General features: G+C 36.4%; 1 protein-coding gene across 10 annotated transcripts in view; it reads left to right on the top strand.

Annotated features, from left to right (window-relative positions):
• LOC144970495 (ral GTPase-activating protein subunit beta-like) overlaps positions 1 to 17,636 on the top strand; it is a 61,159-nt gene that overhangs the window by 34,702 nt on the left and 8,821 nt on the right. For all 10 annotated transcript variants that reach the window (XM_078910254.1, XM_078910197.1, XM_078910229.1 and 7 more), the window contains 7 exons: positions 4,734 to 4,844; positions 6,855 to 7,032; positions 8,117 to 8,208; positions 9,524 to 9,648; positions 10,988 to 11,167; positions 14,723 to 14,795; positions 15,317 to 15,490. In XM_078910254.1, coding sequence (XP_078766380.1) covers positions 4,734 to 4,844; positions 6,855 to 7,032; positions 8,117 to 8,208; positions 9,524 to 9,648; positions 10,988 to 11,167; positions 14,723 to 14,795; positions 15,317 to 15,490 — 933 coding nt within the window. The remainder of the gene's footprint in view (positions 1 to 4,733; positions 4,845 to 6,854; positions 7,033 to 8,116; positions 8,209 to 9,523; positions 9,649 to 10,987; positions 11,168 to 14,722; positions 14,796 to 15,316; positions 15,491 to 17,636) is intronic.

A 17,636-nucleotide genomic window follows, 5' to 3' on the forward strand; every position in this document is an offset into this window, starting at 1 on the left:
TTCAAGCAGAAATTGTTTTACTGGGTTTATATATATATATATATATATATATATATATATATATATATATATATATATATATTATATATATATATATATATATATATATATATATATATATATATATATATATATATATATATATATATATATATATATATATAAACGAAGTAAATCAACTTACTGCTTGAAATATTGAAATATTTTCTTATTTTTATTTATTACAGCCAATGTGTTGAATTAACAAATCAAGGAGAATATTTTTTTCAGTTGCAAAGGTTTACGATTCTATCGCATTATTTTGTCAATTGAAATATTTTGAATAGTTGTGAATAGAATATAAATAAACAAGCAACATTTCGCCTTAGATAAATTTATAGCAACCCGAATGATGGGACCAAAAGTGGACAACCTATATTCGATTTTAAAACTTTTGATTCGCTACGTTGTAAAATTAATAATGAGTTTATTGCCATTGTCTAAGTGTTGCACATTGTCAAAGTGAAACAACATACAGGACTGTTTCAAATTTGTACCCTTTTTTTTTGCATTTTAAACAGCTCAGTTTGCACCGAAGCTTTGCAAGTTTGAAAAACATTGAAAGAAAATTGTGAAAAACCAGGCCTTATTTTTGTTGTTGTTGTTGTTGTAAAGCTTGTATTTTGTAAGCCAATCCTGGTTCATCAAATCAAAAAAATGTTGTTGTCCTATAATGATGAAAACACAGCTCACCTCAAACATATTGTATTACAATACGTAGATTTTCCACATTCGTATACACCATGTATCCATTGGGCTCATCTTGCAGTAGATAAATGGTTTGGCTTATTTTTGTTAGATACAGTCCAAGTCTCCACACAAAACGTATTCTGTATTATTATATATTGAGCAGCTATGTGGTCTTGTGCTATGACACTCGCTTTCGGATCGGAAGGTCCTGGGTTCGAGCCTCATTCGGCGCATAGTTGAGTCCTTGGAAAAGACTCTACTCATATTCTCTCGCAGTACTCAGGTGTAAAATGAGTACCTGGCCGTTAACAGCGTTGTCTCTGTCCGAAAAAAATTACAATATGGCCCAACAGGCGTCGTGTCTCGTTCTACATGTTAAGTGTTGCTGTTGGCTAGGGACCCCTTGTAAAGCGCTTTGAGCATGTTTAGTGGATATTGCGCTATATAAAAGCTCAAGTTTGGTTTTTTTATTTTCAAAGGAAATACAGTACCATCAATTGGACCGACTTTGCCTCAATTGATTTGGACATATTATATTACATTTATTTTTGTGATAGGGCATTCTGATAGCTCAGTTGGTAGAGCACTCACATCACACGCAAAGGGACCAAGATCGATCCTGGGTGCAGTCGAGATTTGTTTTTTTAACTCCCCTGTTCACCAGTAGTGAATGGGCAGCTGAGTCTGTTAGATTTGGCGGAAAATTACTTTGCGATAGACTAGTGTCTTATCCAAAGGATAGCAAGTAATTGCGATTGCCCATTTCACGCTATAGAAACCGAGATAACTCCGGTTCCATGTTTCTCAAGGACTTCTTTTACTTTTTAAAAAATTTTGTGAGTTATTTCTCTTGATAGAAGAACAAGTCTTCTCACAAGGGAAATAACAGCAACAAGCTTGAGAATACTCAAATTGATCCAAATTGGTAGAAATCTGTCAGCTGCATTTTTTGCAGCCGCAAATATCAGGGCGATCCGCAAATTTTGGCAAATGTCCCAAAATTGGCAAATCGCGTGGCAAATTTTGGGGAAAAAAAAGAAGCGAAAACAAAATAATAATAAAAAAAAGTGCGAAACTTGAGAAATGTTGCAGCTTTGCCTGGGCCCAAACCAAGGGAAGCTACTCTCTACGGATAATGATCCTTTAAAATCTTTGTAACAACGCTATTCACAGTCATTTCATTTCTCAAGTCAAATAAACCTCCTTAAATGTAATAAATTGTCTTTTATATATATTTTTTTCTGTATCGCGTATTAATTTTTACGGAAATGCTTAGTTCTCCTCGGCAATTTTTTGGGCAAATTTTGGTCTTTTTGACAAATTTCTTGGCAAATTTTGGTGTTTTTTTGGAGCAAATTTTGGCAAATTTTAGGTCCCAATTTGGCAAAAAATGCAGATGACAGAGAAATGCTCTGAATCGGTAGAGGCAAAGTAACCCTGTAACCCCATTTGATGGTAAAAGTATCATTTGGTTATCCAACACATGCCCATAGGGTTGTGTTTCGAATGTCAGGAAAAGTGAGTGACTCCACATTTTCAAAAATTAAATCTCTTCTTGGTGTTTGTATTTCTCAATTGAAAACGGTAGTTGGGTAGACCTGTGTCAGACAGACCAAAAGATATTTTTTTAAAAACAGTGATTGGGTAGCTGGGTCTGTTAGATCTGGTGGAAAGTACTTTGTGATAGACAAGTGCCCTATCCAAATGATGGCAATTAATGGCTATTGTCAATTTCAAGCTATGGAAACCGGGATAGGCTTTGGCTCCCTGTGCCTTGTTCATGGCTCCTCAATTGTACAACATTCATGGATCCTCTAATTGTACATTCATGGCTCCTCAATTGTACAACATTCATGGATCCTCAATTGTACATTCGTGGCTTCTCTAATTGTACGACATTCATGGCTCCTCTAATTGTACATTCATGGCTCCTCTAATTGTACAACATTCATGGCTCCTCGAATTGTACATTCATGGCTCCTCTAATTGTACAACATTCATGGCTCCTCTAATTGTACATTCATGGCTCCTCTAATTGTACAACATTCATGGTCCTCGAATTGTACATTCATGGCTCCTCTAATTGTACGACATTCATGGCTCCTCTAATTGTACATTCATGGCTCCTCAATTGTACAACATTCATGGCTCCTCTAATTGTACATTCATGGCTCATCAATTGTACAACATTCATGGCTCCTCAATTGTACAACATGCATGGCTCCTCAATTGTACAACATTCATGGCTCCTCTAATTGTACATTCATGGCTCCTGTAATTGTACATTCATGGCTCCTCTAATTGTACAACATTCATGGCTCCTCGAATTGTACAACATTCATGGCTCCTCGAATTGTACAACATTCATGGCTCCTCGAATTGTACAACATTCATGGCTCCTCTAATTGTACATTCATGGCTCCTCTAATTGTACATTCATGGCTCCTCTAATTGTGCATTCATGGGTCCTCAATTGTACAACATTCATGGCTCCTCAATTGTACATTCATGGCTCCTCTAATTGTACAACATTCATGGATCCTCAATTGTACATTCATGGCTCCTCTAATTGTACATTCATGGCTCCTCAATTGTACATTCATGGCTCCTCAATGGTACATTCATGGCTCCTCAATTGTACATTCATGGCTCCTCTAATTGTACAACATTCATGGCTCCTCTAATTGTACATTCATGGCTCCTCAATTGTACAACATTCATGGATCCTCAATTGTACATTCATGGCTCCTCAATTGTACATTCATGGCTCCTCAATTGTACATTCATGGCTCCTCAATTGTACATTCATGGATCCTCAATTGTACAACATTCATGGCTCCTCTAATTGTACAACATTCATGGCTCCTCAATTGTACAACATTCATGGCTCCTCTAATTGTACAACATTCATGGCTCCTCAATTGTACATTCATGGATCCTCAATTGTACAACATTCATGGCTCCTCTAATTGTACAACATTCATGGCTCCTCAATTGTACATTCATGGCTCCTCAATTGTACAACATTCAGCACATTACCTGAGAGGAACACTGTGGGGATTAACCAAATGTTACTTGTATAAAAATAAAATTCGACACCTTAAAATTGAATGGCATTGAACAATCATGACTAATTGTCTTAAGAAAAGAAAAAAAATCAGTAAATAAGATACCAGCCAACAACACAAATGATATGGAATGGAATTACTACTTATATGTGTAAAATTTTCTTTTATTTTTGTTGTTGGCTGAAGAAAAATTTTACCTGGAAATGTTTGGGTTTTTTTGTTACATGTTTATTTATTTATTTATTTTTTTTTGTCTTTGAAGCGGTGATATTCAGTTTTGTTCAATTCCATAACATTGTATTTGTGTGGAGATGGGGGGAATTTATTAGTGGATTGTCGTCCTGAAAGTAACGCTTTAGTGCTCGTAGTACGCTAGTATTAAAGCTTTTTTAAAATTTTAACACGTAGTTGACTTTCTCTTTTAATGTTTCTGCTTCCAAAAAAAAAAATAACCAAAGACAATCTTTTTTATTTTCATGTTCAATGAGTTCTTAACATTGCTATGCTGCATGGAGACTTTGACAAATTGTTGTTTAGATAAAGGTATTTTAAACTGATACGATTCTGTAATGTCAAGATTCAGTTTAAAAATTTGTTTTAGATCAAGAGTATAGATCAAGTCATTGTTAGTCGCTTTCAATGTGACAATTGAAGTTTTGGAAAATTGATAGCGTATATATCTTTATGTCAATTAGGAAGATGGCTTTGTCACATCACCTGCCAATTTTAATGGTTTTGTTTTTAAAAATAAAATATAAGATACATTGATTTTGTCACTATGTATTTGCTTTTTGTTTTAGTTTTAATACCATGCACATTAAAGTATAATGTCACTTGTTTGGTGTAGACACTATTTTATAACGTTTTGATAATAAGCACAGCACCTCAATGTTATAAAATCGTAATATTAATCTTTTTTTTTTTTCAATTGAAAAGAATCGTGCCAGCGACCCACCGAAGTTCAAAGGTAACAAGGAGCTGATGCCAGCCTCAATGAGGGTCAAGGACGCAGCAGAGGCACTTCTGACCTGCATCATTGACCAAGTGGTGAGTTGATTGGTTGGTTTAGGAGCCCTTCTATTTTAAGTAACAGCAATCGTCACCATGATAAAATATCTGCTTGTCATTTCACTGTACTTTTTAAGACTTTTAATATTCTTTGCCAATTTTTATTTAATTTATTAACATTTAATATTTTTTTAAATATATTACTGAATTGTGTTGTGATACAGAATTATAATTTCCACACAAGGATCAATAAAGTATATCTGCGGGTGGTTGGATGGGAGCATCACCCTTGAATCATATACCTATGATGTTCGCATGGGTGTACGATCCGATAGTGATGTCGTTTCTTCTTCTCTTTACTAGCCTATCCTGCTTCTTTAGTTTGTGATTGTATTTTTGACAGGGGATATTTTTTTTTCTGTAGATCTTCTGCCTGTTTGTTCTTGGTTATTTATAATTTAGCTTATGATATCTTTAGGTTATGATTTTGATTTACATTTGTACTATTTTTGTTAGATTGCTTGTTTTTTTGTTTCAGCGGTCTCTCATATAACCTCAATTGTGTTGGAAGAGACCTAAAGCAACAAACAAAAAAAAATAAAGTATATCTTATCTTATCTTATCTTATCTTATCTTATATCATTTGTTTATATGCACTTGTGCCTTAGCATCGTTACGATTAATCTCACTAGAAGAACAATCTGCTATCTGATGTTGTCTATTTTCATTTTATCCTCTACTCAAAACTCTGCCAGACTCTGAAAAATAAACCCAACACGTATTTTAAATTTTGGCCAGGAAACTCGTCCTTCAAATATTGATTGATTAAAATTACCCCATCTTTTCAAAAGCCTTCAAACCTGGGACCCACCAAACGATATTGAATATTTAATGCTATTCAGGTTTCTGGTTAGTTTAAAACCCTGTCCTTACTTTTCATAGGAAAATAGTATCACAAAATTTAAAGAAAATTTGTTTTGTTTTGTTTGAGCTATAAAAATTTGACGCTGTGTTGTAGAGCTCATTTTGTATTCTGTATAGAATGTACTCGGTGCTTTTTTGTTTGAGTAAGCAAGTCTATTTTTGTGTTGGTTGGGTGCGATGTTTTGGGGGAAAAATTCTGAAAATGGCTGGTAATGAGATGGTTAGGGAAAAGTGGGCTGTCTCGCATTATACAAAGGTTTGGACAAAATTCCTTCAACGCCAATTGTTTTTGTTTTACATCTCTTTTTATGTAAATATCATTCATTTTATTTTTCAAGAATTAAAAAAAAAGTAAACACTGACGCTGTATACTTTACTAAATGTGGCTTAGACTTGAAATATTTGGTAAAGGATGGAGAGAAAGTAAATAAACGAAGGGCAAGGTGCATCGGATCATCTATAAAGTAGTCTTTCAGAGCCACTCAGCCCATGGAGCTGGAGTTTATCCTGGCTTCTATAGCATCAAACGAATGACAACAATTGCTTGCTACCATTTGGATAGGATGCTAGTCTATCGCAAAGTACTCTCTGCCAGATCTAACAAAGCCAGCTACCCAATCACCGCTTGCTTGACATGGCGGTCAGATTAAAATCTCAACTTCACCCATGATCAACCTCAGTCCCTTTTTGAAGCAAGTGTCAGTCCTACCAACGGAGCTGGCAGATGCCTCATTGGATCGTCAATAATGAATCCATAAATAACTTTTTTTTTTTTTAACACTAGTAAAAAGCCCGCAATTTCGCGGGGAAAGAACTATATTCATTCGATATTGCCTGAATCATTTTCTTGATTAGCTTGATTACAATTAGATGCATATTTTAATCGATGTGCTTGTCGTCGTTGCCATGCTTTATTCGGCATGATTTTAGTTTATTAGTCAGTAGATATCAAAATCAATAAGTCGCAAGTCTTTTCCACGCTTTACTTGGGAGGCCTTCCGAAAGCTCCTACAAAGGGAAACAACTTAAATAATATTCCCTCAACTAACCCCAAGAAAAAGTAAAACCTAGTGCCTTTAACTAACCCTAACTTCATTTTTTTAAAAAACATTATGTGTTTTACAGGGTGCCTTCCCACCTCCTTGTGGGCCTGAATCCCTATTTTCTTTGTTGGACGAAAGATCCCTACTTAAGTTTGCCAAAGGAAACGCTCTACCAGAGCAGGGATCTCTGTTCCGATATTTTGTCATTGACAATTCAGTCATTGTGGGTCTATTGGAACAACCTCTGGGAAATATTGAAGGTAGATCTCAGTGTACTCTGTCAATTTTATGATAAAAATAAAAATAATAAAATTGAGCTTTATATAGCGCAATATCCACTAAATGTGCTCAAAGCGCTTTACAAGGGGTCCCTGGTCAACAGCAACATTTAGCATGTAGGACGGGACATGACGCCTGTTAGGCGATATTACAATTTTTCGGACAAAGACAACGCTGTTAACGGCCAGGTACTCATTTTACACCTGAGTACGGTGAGAGAATGTGAGTAAAGAGCCTTTTCCAAGGACTCAACTATGCGCCGAGCGTGAGGCTTGAACCCAGGACCTTCCGATCTGAAAGCGAGTGTCATACCACGAGACCACATAGCCGCACAGGATATCTGATGATAAAGATGTGACGAATTCAAGATATAGGGGTTGTCTGTCCATTTATTGTGATTTATGATGAAAGTGTGATGAAATAAAGATAGGGGTCGGTATTTAAAAGGGGAAGTGATGATATAACCTTTATTAATAAAGTAAGGGGAAATTACATTTTTGCATAACAACGTCTAAATAGTAATGATAACAAATCGTTATAATGTAATGGTTATGATAATATTAGCTATTAAGCACACAGAAGGGTATTTTTAAAGTGGAATTAACACTTATGAAGGTTGAAATATTGCAATCGTAATAAAATATTTGTGAGGGGGTGGGGGTGGGGAGGGAGGCTATCAGAGAAAGCAAAAGACAATAAAACTAAGACTAGGATAGAGGGGAGTGGATAAGAGTCGTGATTTGTAAGGCTATTGGTTCCAACCCTGACTGACTTGTGGTACAAGAATTTAGACAGTATTTGTATGAAGGACATAAGGAAACTCACCTTATTAGTAGTTTTTGTTGTTATGTTTTGTTTTTGTTTTCCAAATTTTAATTTTACTTGTAAATGATTGTTCTTTTTAAATGATCTTTTCTGATTTTTAAACAGACAAGATTTGCAAAGAAATTTAAAATCCTTAATAAAAACAAAACAAAAAATAACATTTCAATATTATGAGAATATTTATTTGATAAGTAGAGTATTTTTGACAACTTCATTTTCATTTCTTTCCTTTCTGCAAAGAACCTTTACCAACAGTGACAGCATTGATCCGAGGGGCCTTTGGTAGACATGCATGGACCATGCAGCTACGGCACTCGCCCAGAGCTTCAAAGGTAATGAATGCGCTTCAACAGTCATGACATCACTTATAACACATGGTAACTTAGTAACTGGTTCTAAACTATCAGAACAATGGCGGATGCCCTTATGAAATATTTCTCCAAAGAGCTTAAAAGTGTATCCAGAAAAGAAAAATATTATAAATATGATCATGTTTTGACTTTTATACATTCTGATCACATGACATATGAAAAGTTCTGGTCAGCATGAAGAATAAAGCTGCTGGGCAACGTGACATCAGACTATTGAATCCAATTATTATTGTATACTTAATGATTTCATCTGATTGATTGATTTTAGAATAAATACATTGCAGGATTCAATGTTTGTTTACTCTGATTTTTTTTTTTTTAATTTTAATGCAAAGATTACTATAACGCCTTCCAGTTACAGCCAGACCTCAAAATCAGGAACCTGTTTAATTGGGAAACCTGGCAAATTGGAATAAAATTCCTGACTTTTTTTCTATGTAATTTATCCTTCTAGTTGGGATAAGTGACCCGGCTAATTGGGACTAATTAATTTATCTGAGCCTCACATCCATTTTCACTTTTTCATATTTTCAAATTATTGCAACTATTCCCAATCCTCTACCTCATCATATCATTTAAATAAAACAAATGGAGCAAGCTGTCATCTGCATTTTTTGCGCCCGCAAATATCAGGGCGATCCGCAAATTTTGGCAAATTTCCCAAAATTGGCAAATCGTAGCAAATTTTGGGAAAATTGGCAAATTGCATGGCAAATTTTGGGAAAAAAAGGAGGGAAAACAAAATAACGGAAAAAAAGTGCGAAACTTGAGAAATTTTGCAGCTTTGCCTGGGCCCAAACCAAGGGAAGCTACTCTCTACGGATAATGATCCTTTAAAATCTTTGTAACAACGCTATTCATAATGTAGCCTCCTTAAATGTAATAAATTGTCTTTTATATATATTTATTTTTTGTATCGCGTGTTAGTTTTTACTGAAACGCTTAGTTCACCTCGGCAAATTTTTTGGCAAATTTTTGTCTTCTTGGCAAATTTTGGGGGCTTTTTTTGGCAAATTTGGGCAAATTTTAGGTCCCAATTTGGCAAAAAATGCAGATGACAGAGCAGGGAGACCCAGTGGAGAACTGTCACTACAAAGACAGCCACATCAACGAATAGTTTCACGTTACTCACGTGCTAAACCATCTTCTTTATGGAAATAATCTTTGGTATAAACTAACCTCAGATACTCTGCCGTTCTTAACGGCATTTTTTTTTTTTACAACATTAAACAGATGCAGACTATTTTACTTATTGTATTTTGTATTTTCTGTTCAGATTTCATCCAAAGCTCACTTATCTGACATAGATCGACCCCACCCAGACAACACCGTGGGCATACAACACAATGTCACCCACCGTTACTTTCCTGAAAGTGTCAACAAAATAACACAGACCAAAGCGTGAGTGTTTCATCTTCAATCCATGTTATATAACAACATTTACAGTCCTACAGTTCCCTGTAAAATTGTTTTGAATATTCCTGTATATTTTTGTGTAGTCTGGTGGAGAAGAATGATTTTCTTTTACGACCTCCCAACTGTCTTGCACCGTGTAGCAAGCGACCTCCCAGTTGTCTTGCACCGTGTAGCAAGCGACCTCCCAATTGTCTTGCACCGTGAAGCAAGTGACCTCCCAATTGTCTTGTACCGTGTAGCAAGCGACCTCCCAATTGTCTTGCACCGTGTAGCAAGCGACCTCCCAGTTGTCTTGCACAGTGTAGCAAGCGACCTCCCAATTGTCTTGCACCGTGTAGCAAGCGACCTCCCAATTGTCTTGCACCGTGTAGCAAGCGACCTCCCAGTTGTCTTACACTGTGTAGCAAGCACTTGTCACTCTAAGAGTTGATTGAGACAAGGATCATTTTTTTTTTTCTTTTCTTCAGCAATTTTATGTCGTTTTCAGGCTGATGTCATATTTAAAGTGTGCTGAAGGATTGTAGTAGAATATTAGGAAATTAAAAAAATATAAATCTGTTTTGGGGATTTGAAACAGAAGTCACCTTGTTATATATACCCTTGCAAGTTTAACTGCAGGAAGTTGTGTAAATTTCACTTACAAACTCGGGAAAGAGACCTTCCCTCATTTTGCTGTGTACTTTTTGATTTTCTTCAAAAGGAAATAAAAATAATTCTTGGACTAAATTTTTGATTTGTTTATGATTTATTTTCCCTGCTGTTGATACAATGTTGATAGTGAAATGTTCATTATAGTTTTGGTTATTAGTTTTTTAATTTTGGAAAGGTGGGGGAACAGTATAGGCGACAAGAGTTATTGATGACAATGAATGTATACATAAATTATACCCTTGTGTTATTTATACTTACTTATAGTTACTTATAGTAGGATTCCGATACAGGTCCTTTAAGGCTCCTCTTCACCAGACTCAATCATCTTTGGCTTCATTTCTGCCCCACTTCCAGTTACTTTGAAATTATCATATAACATTTCTTGATCTGACTAGAACTTATCAAGACGGATTTTAAACTGATCTATGGAATTCGCAGTTACAACAGATGTTGGTAAATTGTTCCATATGTTGGCGACTCTTAGGGCAAATGAATTTTTTCTGATTTTTTTGGATGTTTTAGAATGCTGATGGTAAATTTTCAGTGGGTGACCTCTATTTCCTGTTCTTGGAACAACATCACTTGATATCTTAATAAATCCACCCGTTTCTTTTGTCATATTTTCCCATCAATATTTTGTACATTTCTATCCTTGTGTTGTTTGATGTGACAGAGACAAGAGTATCCCGTCCCTAGAATCAGTTTTAACCGATAAACAAAAGGAAGATGCAGAGAAGATGAAGTCCCTGATAGATCAGGTAGCCACTTTTGAGAAAGAAGTGAGTCACAGGGCCAAGGTTGAACGGGAAAAGACTCCGTACCCAGATGTTAATACTGAATGTAAACCTCCCAAGTAAGCTTGTCGTTATTTTTTAAAATCATAAAATCTTCCACTATTTTTATGGATTAATATTAATTTTATAGATTCGCTTCAAACATTTACTTTTATTTCACATTTCGTTTAAAATAAATAAATAGATAAATTTATAGATTCGCTTTTATTGTTACATTTACTTATATTTCATATTTCGTTTAAAATAAATAAATAAATAAAACAAAATTTCCTTTATCATCCCATTAGGGAAATTTGTCTCTTGGGTCTATTCCAAGGCATTGATCCCGAATAATTTCAAGATTTTTTCTGACCCCCCAGTCCATCCTGCAGCGCTAAGTTAGCAGCATCTAACGATAAACTAACGACCTATCCAAATGGTAGCAAGCATTATTGCTATTGTCCATTTCATGCTATAGAAACTGGAATATATTCTGGCAACATGGGCTCTGAAGGACTTTTTAAAAAAAATATTATTTCAAACCAAAACCGTTTGGCTCACATTCAGATTTATATATTATTTCAAACCAAAACCGTTTGGTTCACATTCAGATTTCTATATTATTTCAAACCAAAACCGTTTGACTCACATTCAGATTTATATATTATTTCAAACCAAAATTGTTTGGTTCATATTCAGATTCATATATTATTCAGTGATGCCAAAACTCCGGTTTCACCGGAAAAAACTCCGGTCTGGAGCAAAAAATTCCGGGCTCCGGGCAACTTCTGTCAAATTCCGGTGAGGTCAATTTGTTACAAGGATACCTTCCCCCCCCCCAATCACCAAATCTTCATCACTGCCTCTAGTATTACAACCATCATCACTACCACTACTACTGCAACCACCACCACCACCACATCATCATCAGTACTACAACCACCACCACCTCTACATCATCATCACTACCACTACCACAACTACTATCACTATTACAACCACCACCACCACATCATCATCACTACCAGTACTACTACAACCACCACCACCACATCATCATCACTACAACTACTACAACCAAATCGTCATCACTACCACTACTACTGCAACCACCACTACCACATCATCATCAATACCACTACTACTACAACCACCAGCATCACATCATCACCACCACTACTACTACAATCACCACTACCACATCATCACGACCTCTAATACTACAACCACCACCACCACATCATCATCACTACCACTACTACTACAACCACCACCAACACCATTACATCGTCATTACCACTACTACTACAACCACCAACACCACATCATCATTACCACTACTATAACCACCACCACCACATCATCACTACCACTACTACTGCAACCACCACCACTATATCATCATCACTGCAACTACCACTACTACTACAACCACCACCACCACATCATCACTAGCACTACTACTACAACCACCACCGCCACATCATCATTACCACTACTACTACTACTGCAACCACCACCACCACATCATCACTAGCACTACTACTACAACCACCACCACCATTACATCATCACTACCACTACTATTGCAACCACCACCACCACATCATCATCACTGCAACTACTACTACTACTACTACAACCACCACATCATCACTACCACTACTACTATAAGTACCACCACCACTTCATCTTCATCACTACCACCACCACTGTTACTACAACCACCACCACCACATCATCATCACTACCACTACTACTACAACCACCATCACCACCGCATCATCATCACTACAAACTACTACTACTACTACAACAACCACCACTTCATCATCATCATCACTACCACTACTACTACAACCATCAGCACCACATCATTATCATGAGCACTACTACTACAACCACCACCACCACCACATCATCACTACCACTACAACCACCACATCATCATTACCACTACTACTACTACTACAACCACCACCACCACCACATTATCATCACTACCATTTGTACTACAACCACCATCACCACCACATCAACAACACTACCACCACTACTACAACCACCACCACATCACAACTACTACTTCAACCACCACCACCACCATATCATCATCACTACCACTACAACTACAACCACTATCAGATCTTCATCATCACTACTACTATTACTACAACCACCAACACCACATTACCACCAGTAGTACAATCTCTACCATTAGGTTTTGGCCCTTTACTTCATTTGAAATAAGGAAACTTTGGGATTGTATTTGGCATTGTGTTTATGTATCATTATGTAATTCTAATGTTATCTATTTAGAACTATACATTATGTAAACACAATATCAAATACCATTCGAATTTCTTTTTCTTGTGTGCGGAAATTCCTCTTTCGGCATTGAAATTCCTACGAGTGGTGTCTGAAACTCCTGTGAGCCAAATTTAAAGTTGGCGTCTCTGATTATTTCAAACCAAAACTGTTTGGTTCACATTCAGATTTATATATTATTTCAAACCAAAACCGTTTGTCTCACATTCAGATTCATATATTATTTCAAACCAAAACCGTTTGGTTCACATTCCGATTTATATATTATTTCAAACCAAAACTGTTTGTCTCACATTCAGATTTATATATTATTTCAAACCAAAACTGTCTGGCCACATTCAGATTTATATATTATTTCAAACCAAAGCCGTTTGGTTCACATTCAGATTTATTTGGTTAACAATTGCATATCAAAACAAAGAGATTTGAGCTTTGAGCTTTTTTATATAGCGCATTATCCACAAAACGTGCTCAAAGCGCTTTACAAGGGATCCCTGGCCAACAGCAACGTTTAACATGAAGGACAGGACCTGACGCCTGTTAGGCGATATTACAATTTTTTCGAACAGAGACAATGCTGTTAACAGTCAGGTACTCAATTTACACCTGAGTACGGTGAGAGAATGTGAGTAAAGAGCCTTCTCCAAGGAATCAGCTATGCGCGGAGCGAGGCTCGAACCCAGGACCTTCTGATCCGAAAGTGAGTGCCATACCACTGGACCACATAGCCGCACGTACAGATCGTGTCATATTTCAAGTATAACTCATTTCTTTTCCTGAGTTCTTGTTGCCTACTTGTGCGGCTATGTGGTCTAGTGGTATGACACTTAATTACGGGTCGGAAGGTCCTGGGTTCGAGCCTCACTCGGCGCATAGTTGAGTCCTTGGAAAAGGCTCTTAACTCACATTCTCTCACCATACTCAGGTGTAAAATGAGTACCTGGTCGTTAACAGCGATGTCTCTGTCCACAAAAATTGTAATATCGCCTAACAGGCGTCATGTCCCGTCTTAAATGTTAAATATTGCTGTTGGCCAGGGGCCCCTTGTAAAGCACTTTGAGCAAGTTTAGTGGATATTGCGCTTTATAAAAGCTAAAAAAAAAGCTCAATACTTTATTTTTAAAGTGACTTTGACTCATACTATTATTTTGTTAAAGTGTTGAAGTAAAGGGCATGGTTGGTGTAGAAATGTACCAATGGTTTATATCACAGCGAGTTCATCATTTAATTGAGAATCCTTCTTTTTTTGTCGCCGCCTTGCGCCTGAGTATGAATTGATTTTTTAATGTTTTTGTCTCTTCTTGCAGGATTTGTAATGAATATCAAACAGCTCGTTTGTTCCTGTCCCACTATGGTTTGTTGTCTTTGAAGGCATTGAAGGTAAGATACGACAGCTATGATTACAGAAAATGGTGATGTAATGATAATGGTGATGATGATGATGATGATGATGCCAGATATTGATGATATGATTTGATAATGTTGATGATGGTGATGATGATAACAGAAAATGGTGATTTAATGATAATGGTGATGATGATGCCAGATATTGATGATATGATTTGATAATGTTGATGATGGTGATGATGATAACAGAAAATGATGATATGATGATGGTGAATATAATGATGATAATGACAAAAACGAATGATATGGTTTGATTATGGTGATGATGATGATGATGATGATGATGATGATGATGATGATGATGATGATAACAGAAAATAATGATATGAAGATGATGGTAAATATGGTGAATATAATGATAATGATGATGATGATGATGATGATGACAAAAACTGATGATATGATTTGATTATGGTGATAATAATGATGATGTTGATCATGGTGATGATGATGACAATTTACCAATGTCCTCCCCCTCACCCCACCCCCCCAAGGAACCATCCAACAGCAGCGTCCCACCTGACCTGGTGATGCTGGATACCACCAACTCCAGTCTTTTCACAGATCTAGAGAACCTGGATTTCATTCCCAGCAGGGATAACGACACCGTACACATCTTCTACGTGAAGCCCGGACAGACTAGGGCCAATGACATTCTCAACAATGTGGTATGAACATTTTTTTAAAAGAAAAAAAAAGTGATAATAAATAACTGCTCATTTGTTCATTATTTAATAATCTGCGGCTATGTAGTCTAGTGGTATGACACTCGCTTTCGGATCGGAAGGTCCTGGGTTCGAGCCTTGCTCGGCGCATAGTTGAGTCCTTGGAGAAGGCTCTTTACTCACATTCTCTCACCGTACTCAGGTGTAAAATGAGTACCTGGCCGTTAAACAGCATTGTCTCTGTCCCAACAAATTGTAATATCGCCGAACAGGCGTCATGTCTCGTCCTAAGTATTATGTGTTGCTGTTGGCCAGGAACCCCTTGTAAAGCGCTTTGAGCACGTTTAGTGGATATTGCACTATATAAAAGCTCAATAAAAAAAAAAAAAACAATAATTTAAAAAATTCATTTCACTTATTGTTACAGAGCGAACACGTTCCATTTTTTGAGTCTGAAACGGGTATATGGTTTTTTTTCTTCTATTTTGTTCTAATTTTAAAGCTGTTTATATTAGTTTTTGTTCATTACATTCTCCTACTCAGGAGAGGCATTTATTTTTACTCGAGTCTTACAGCTAGAGCTTAGAATTGAATGTTAAGCATCAGGAAAACCCCCACGAAAAATACCACTTTGGGATGATTGGTCACAGGGTGCGGCTATGTGGTCTTGTGGTATGACACTCGCTTTCGGATCACAAGGTCCTGGGTTCGAGCCTTGCTCGGTGCATAGTTGAGTCATTGGAAAAGGCTCTTTACTCTCGCAATCTCTCACCATACTCACTCAGGTGTAAAATGAGTACCTGGCCACTAATAGCGTGGGGTCTCTGTCGGGGAAAAAAATTTGTACTGTCGCCTAAAAGGCATCATCTCTAGTCCCGCATATTAAGTGTTACTGTTGTCTAGGGACCCTGTGTGAAGCGCTTTGAGCATGTTGAGTGGATATTGCGCTACATAAAAGCTCAACTTATTTCCTTTTTTTTTCATATATACATAAGCTTTAAATGTAACCAGTGGTCAGTTGTGTTTTGCTGTGCATGGCATCAGTCCAATCTGGTACCTTCTCTTGTTTTGAAAAGAGTAAGGAGTGAAATCAAGACAGCAACCAGTGGTCAGTTGTGTTTTGCTGTACATGGCATGACATCAGTCCAATCTGGTACCTTCTCTTGTTTTGAAAAGAGTAAGGAGTGAAATCAAGACAGCCGAACTATAAGTGTGGGATCATACCTCATACATGCCGAATCTTACGAATTTTTCGCAATTTTACGAATTTTAGACAAAATTCATCGACAAATACGAATTTTTATGGAAAATTACGAATTTTTAATTCTTAGTAATACTTAAATAATAATAATAATAATAATAATAATAATAATAATAATAATAATAATAATAATAATAATAATAATAATATAATAATAATGAGAAGAAGAAGAAGGAGAACAAGTACTACTACTACTACTACTACTACTACTACTACTACTACTACTACTACTACTACTACTACTACTACTACTACTACTACTACTAATAATAATAATAATAATAATAATAATAATAATAATAGTAATAATAATATTGTGGTTGTTCATACACAATTTCAGAAATTACGAATTTCCTTGTAAAAGAACTAAAAATTGACATAAAAATTACGAAATTTGAAGTTTTCAATTTGGCAAGTCTGATACCTACAGAGAATAGTATAATTGTGTTTCATGATTTAATTTTATAGTTCTTCATGCCATCAGACCCATGGAGACAGAGTTTATCTCGGTTTCTATAGCATGAAACAGACAAAAGCAATCGCTTGCTACCCTTTGGATTGAATTCTTGTCTATCCCGAAGTACTTTCCACCAGATCTTACAGACCCAGCTACCCAATCACTGTTGGGTGGACAGGGGGATCAGAAAAAAATCTCTACTTCACTGGGTGATCGATCTTGGCCCCTTTGCATGTAAAGCGAGTGCTCTAACAACTGAGCTAGACAGATTCCCTGTTTGAATGTTATTAATTCATTTATTGCTTTCAATCTAACGGCTTAGAAGAAACAAAACATTTTCCTTCAAACTCTAGACTACAACAACTCTTGATACAGCTCTGCAGAATGGTTTCATTGGCTCTCCAAATTGGTGAATCTCTCTCTCTCTCTCT

Source organism: Berghia stephanieae, chromosome 1, assembly GCF_034508935.2.
Source record: "Berghia stephanieae isolate SIO BIC M18660-M18661 chromosome 1, UCSD_Bste_1.3, whole genome shotgun sequence".
NCBI classification, from domain to species: Eukaryota; Metazoa; Mollusca; class Gastropoda; order Nudibranchia; family Aeolidiidae; genus Berghia; species Berghia stephanieae.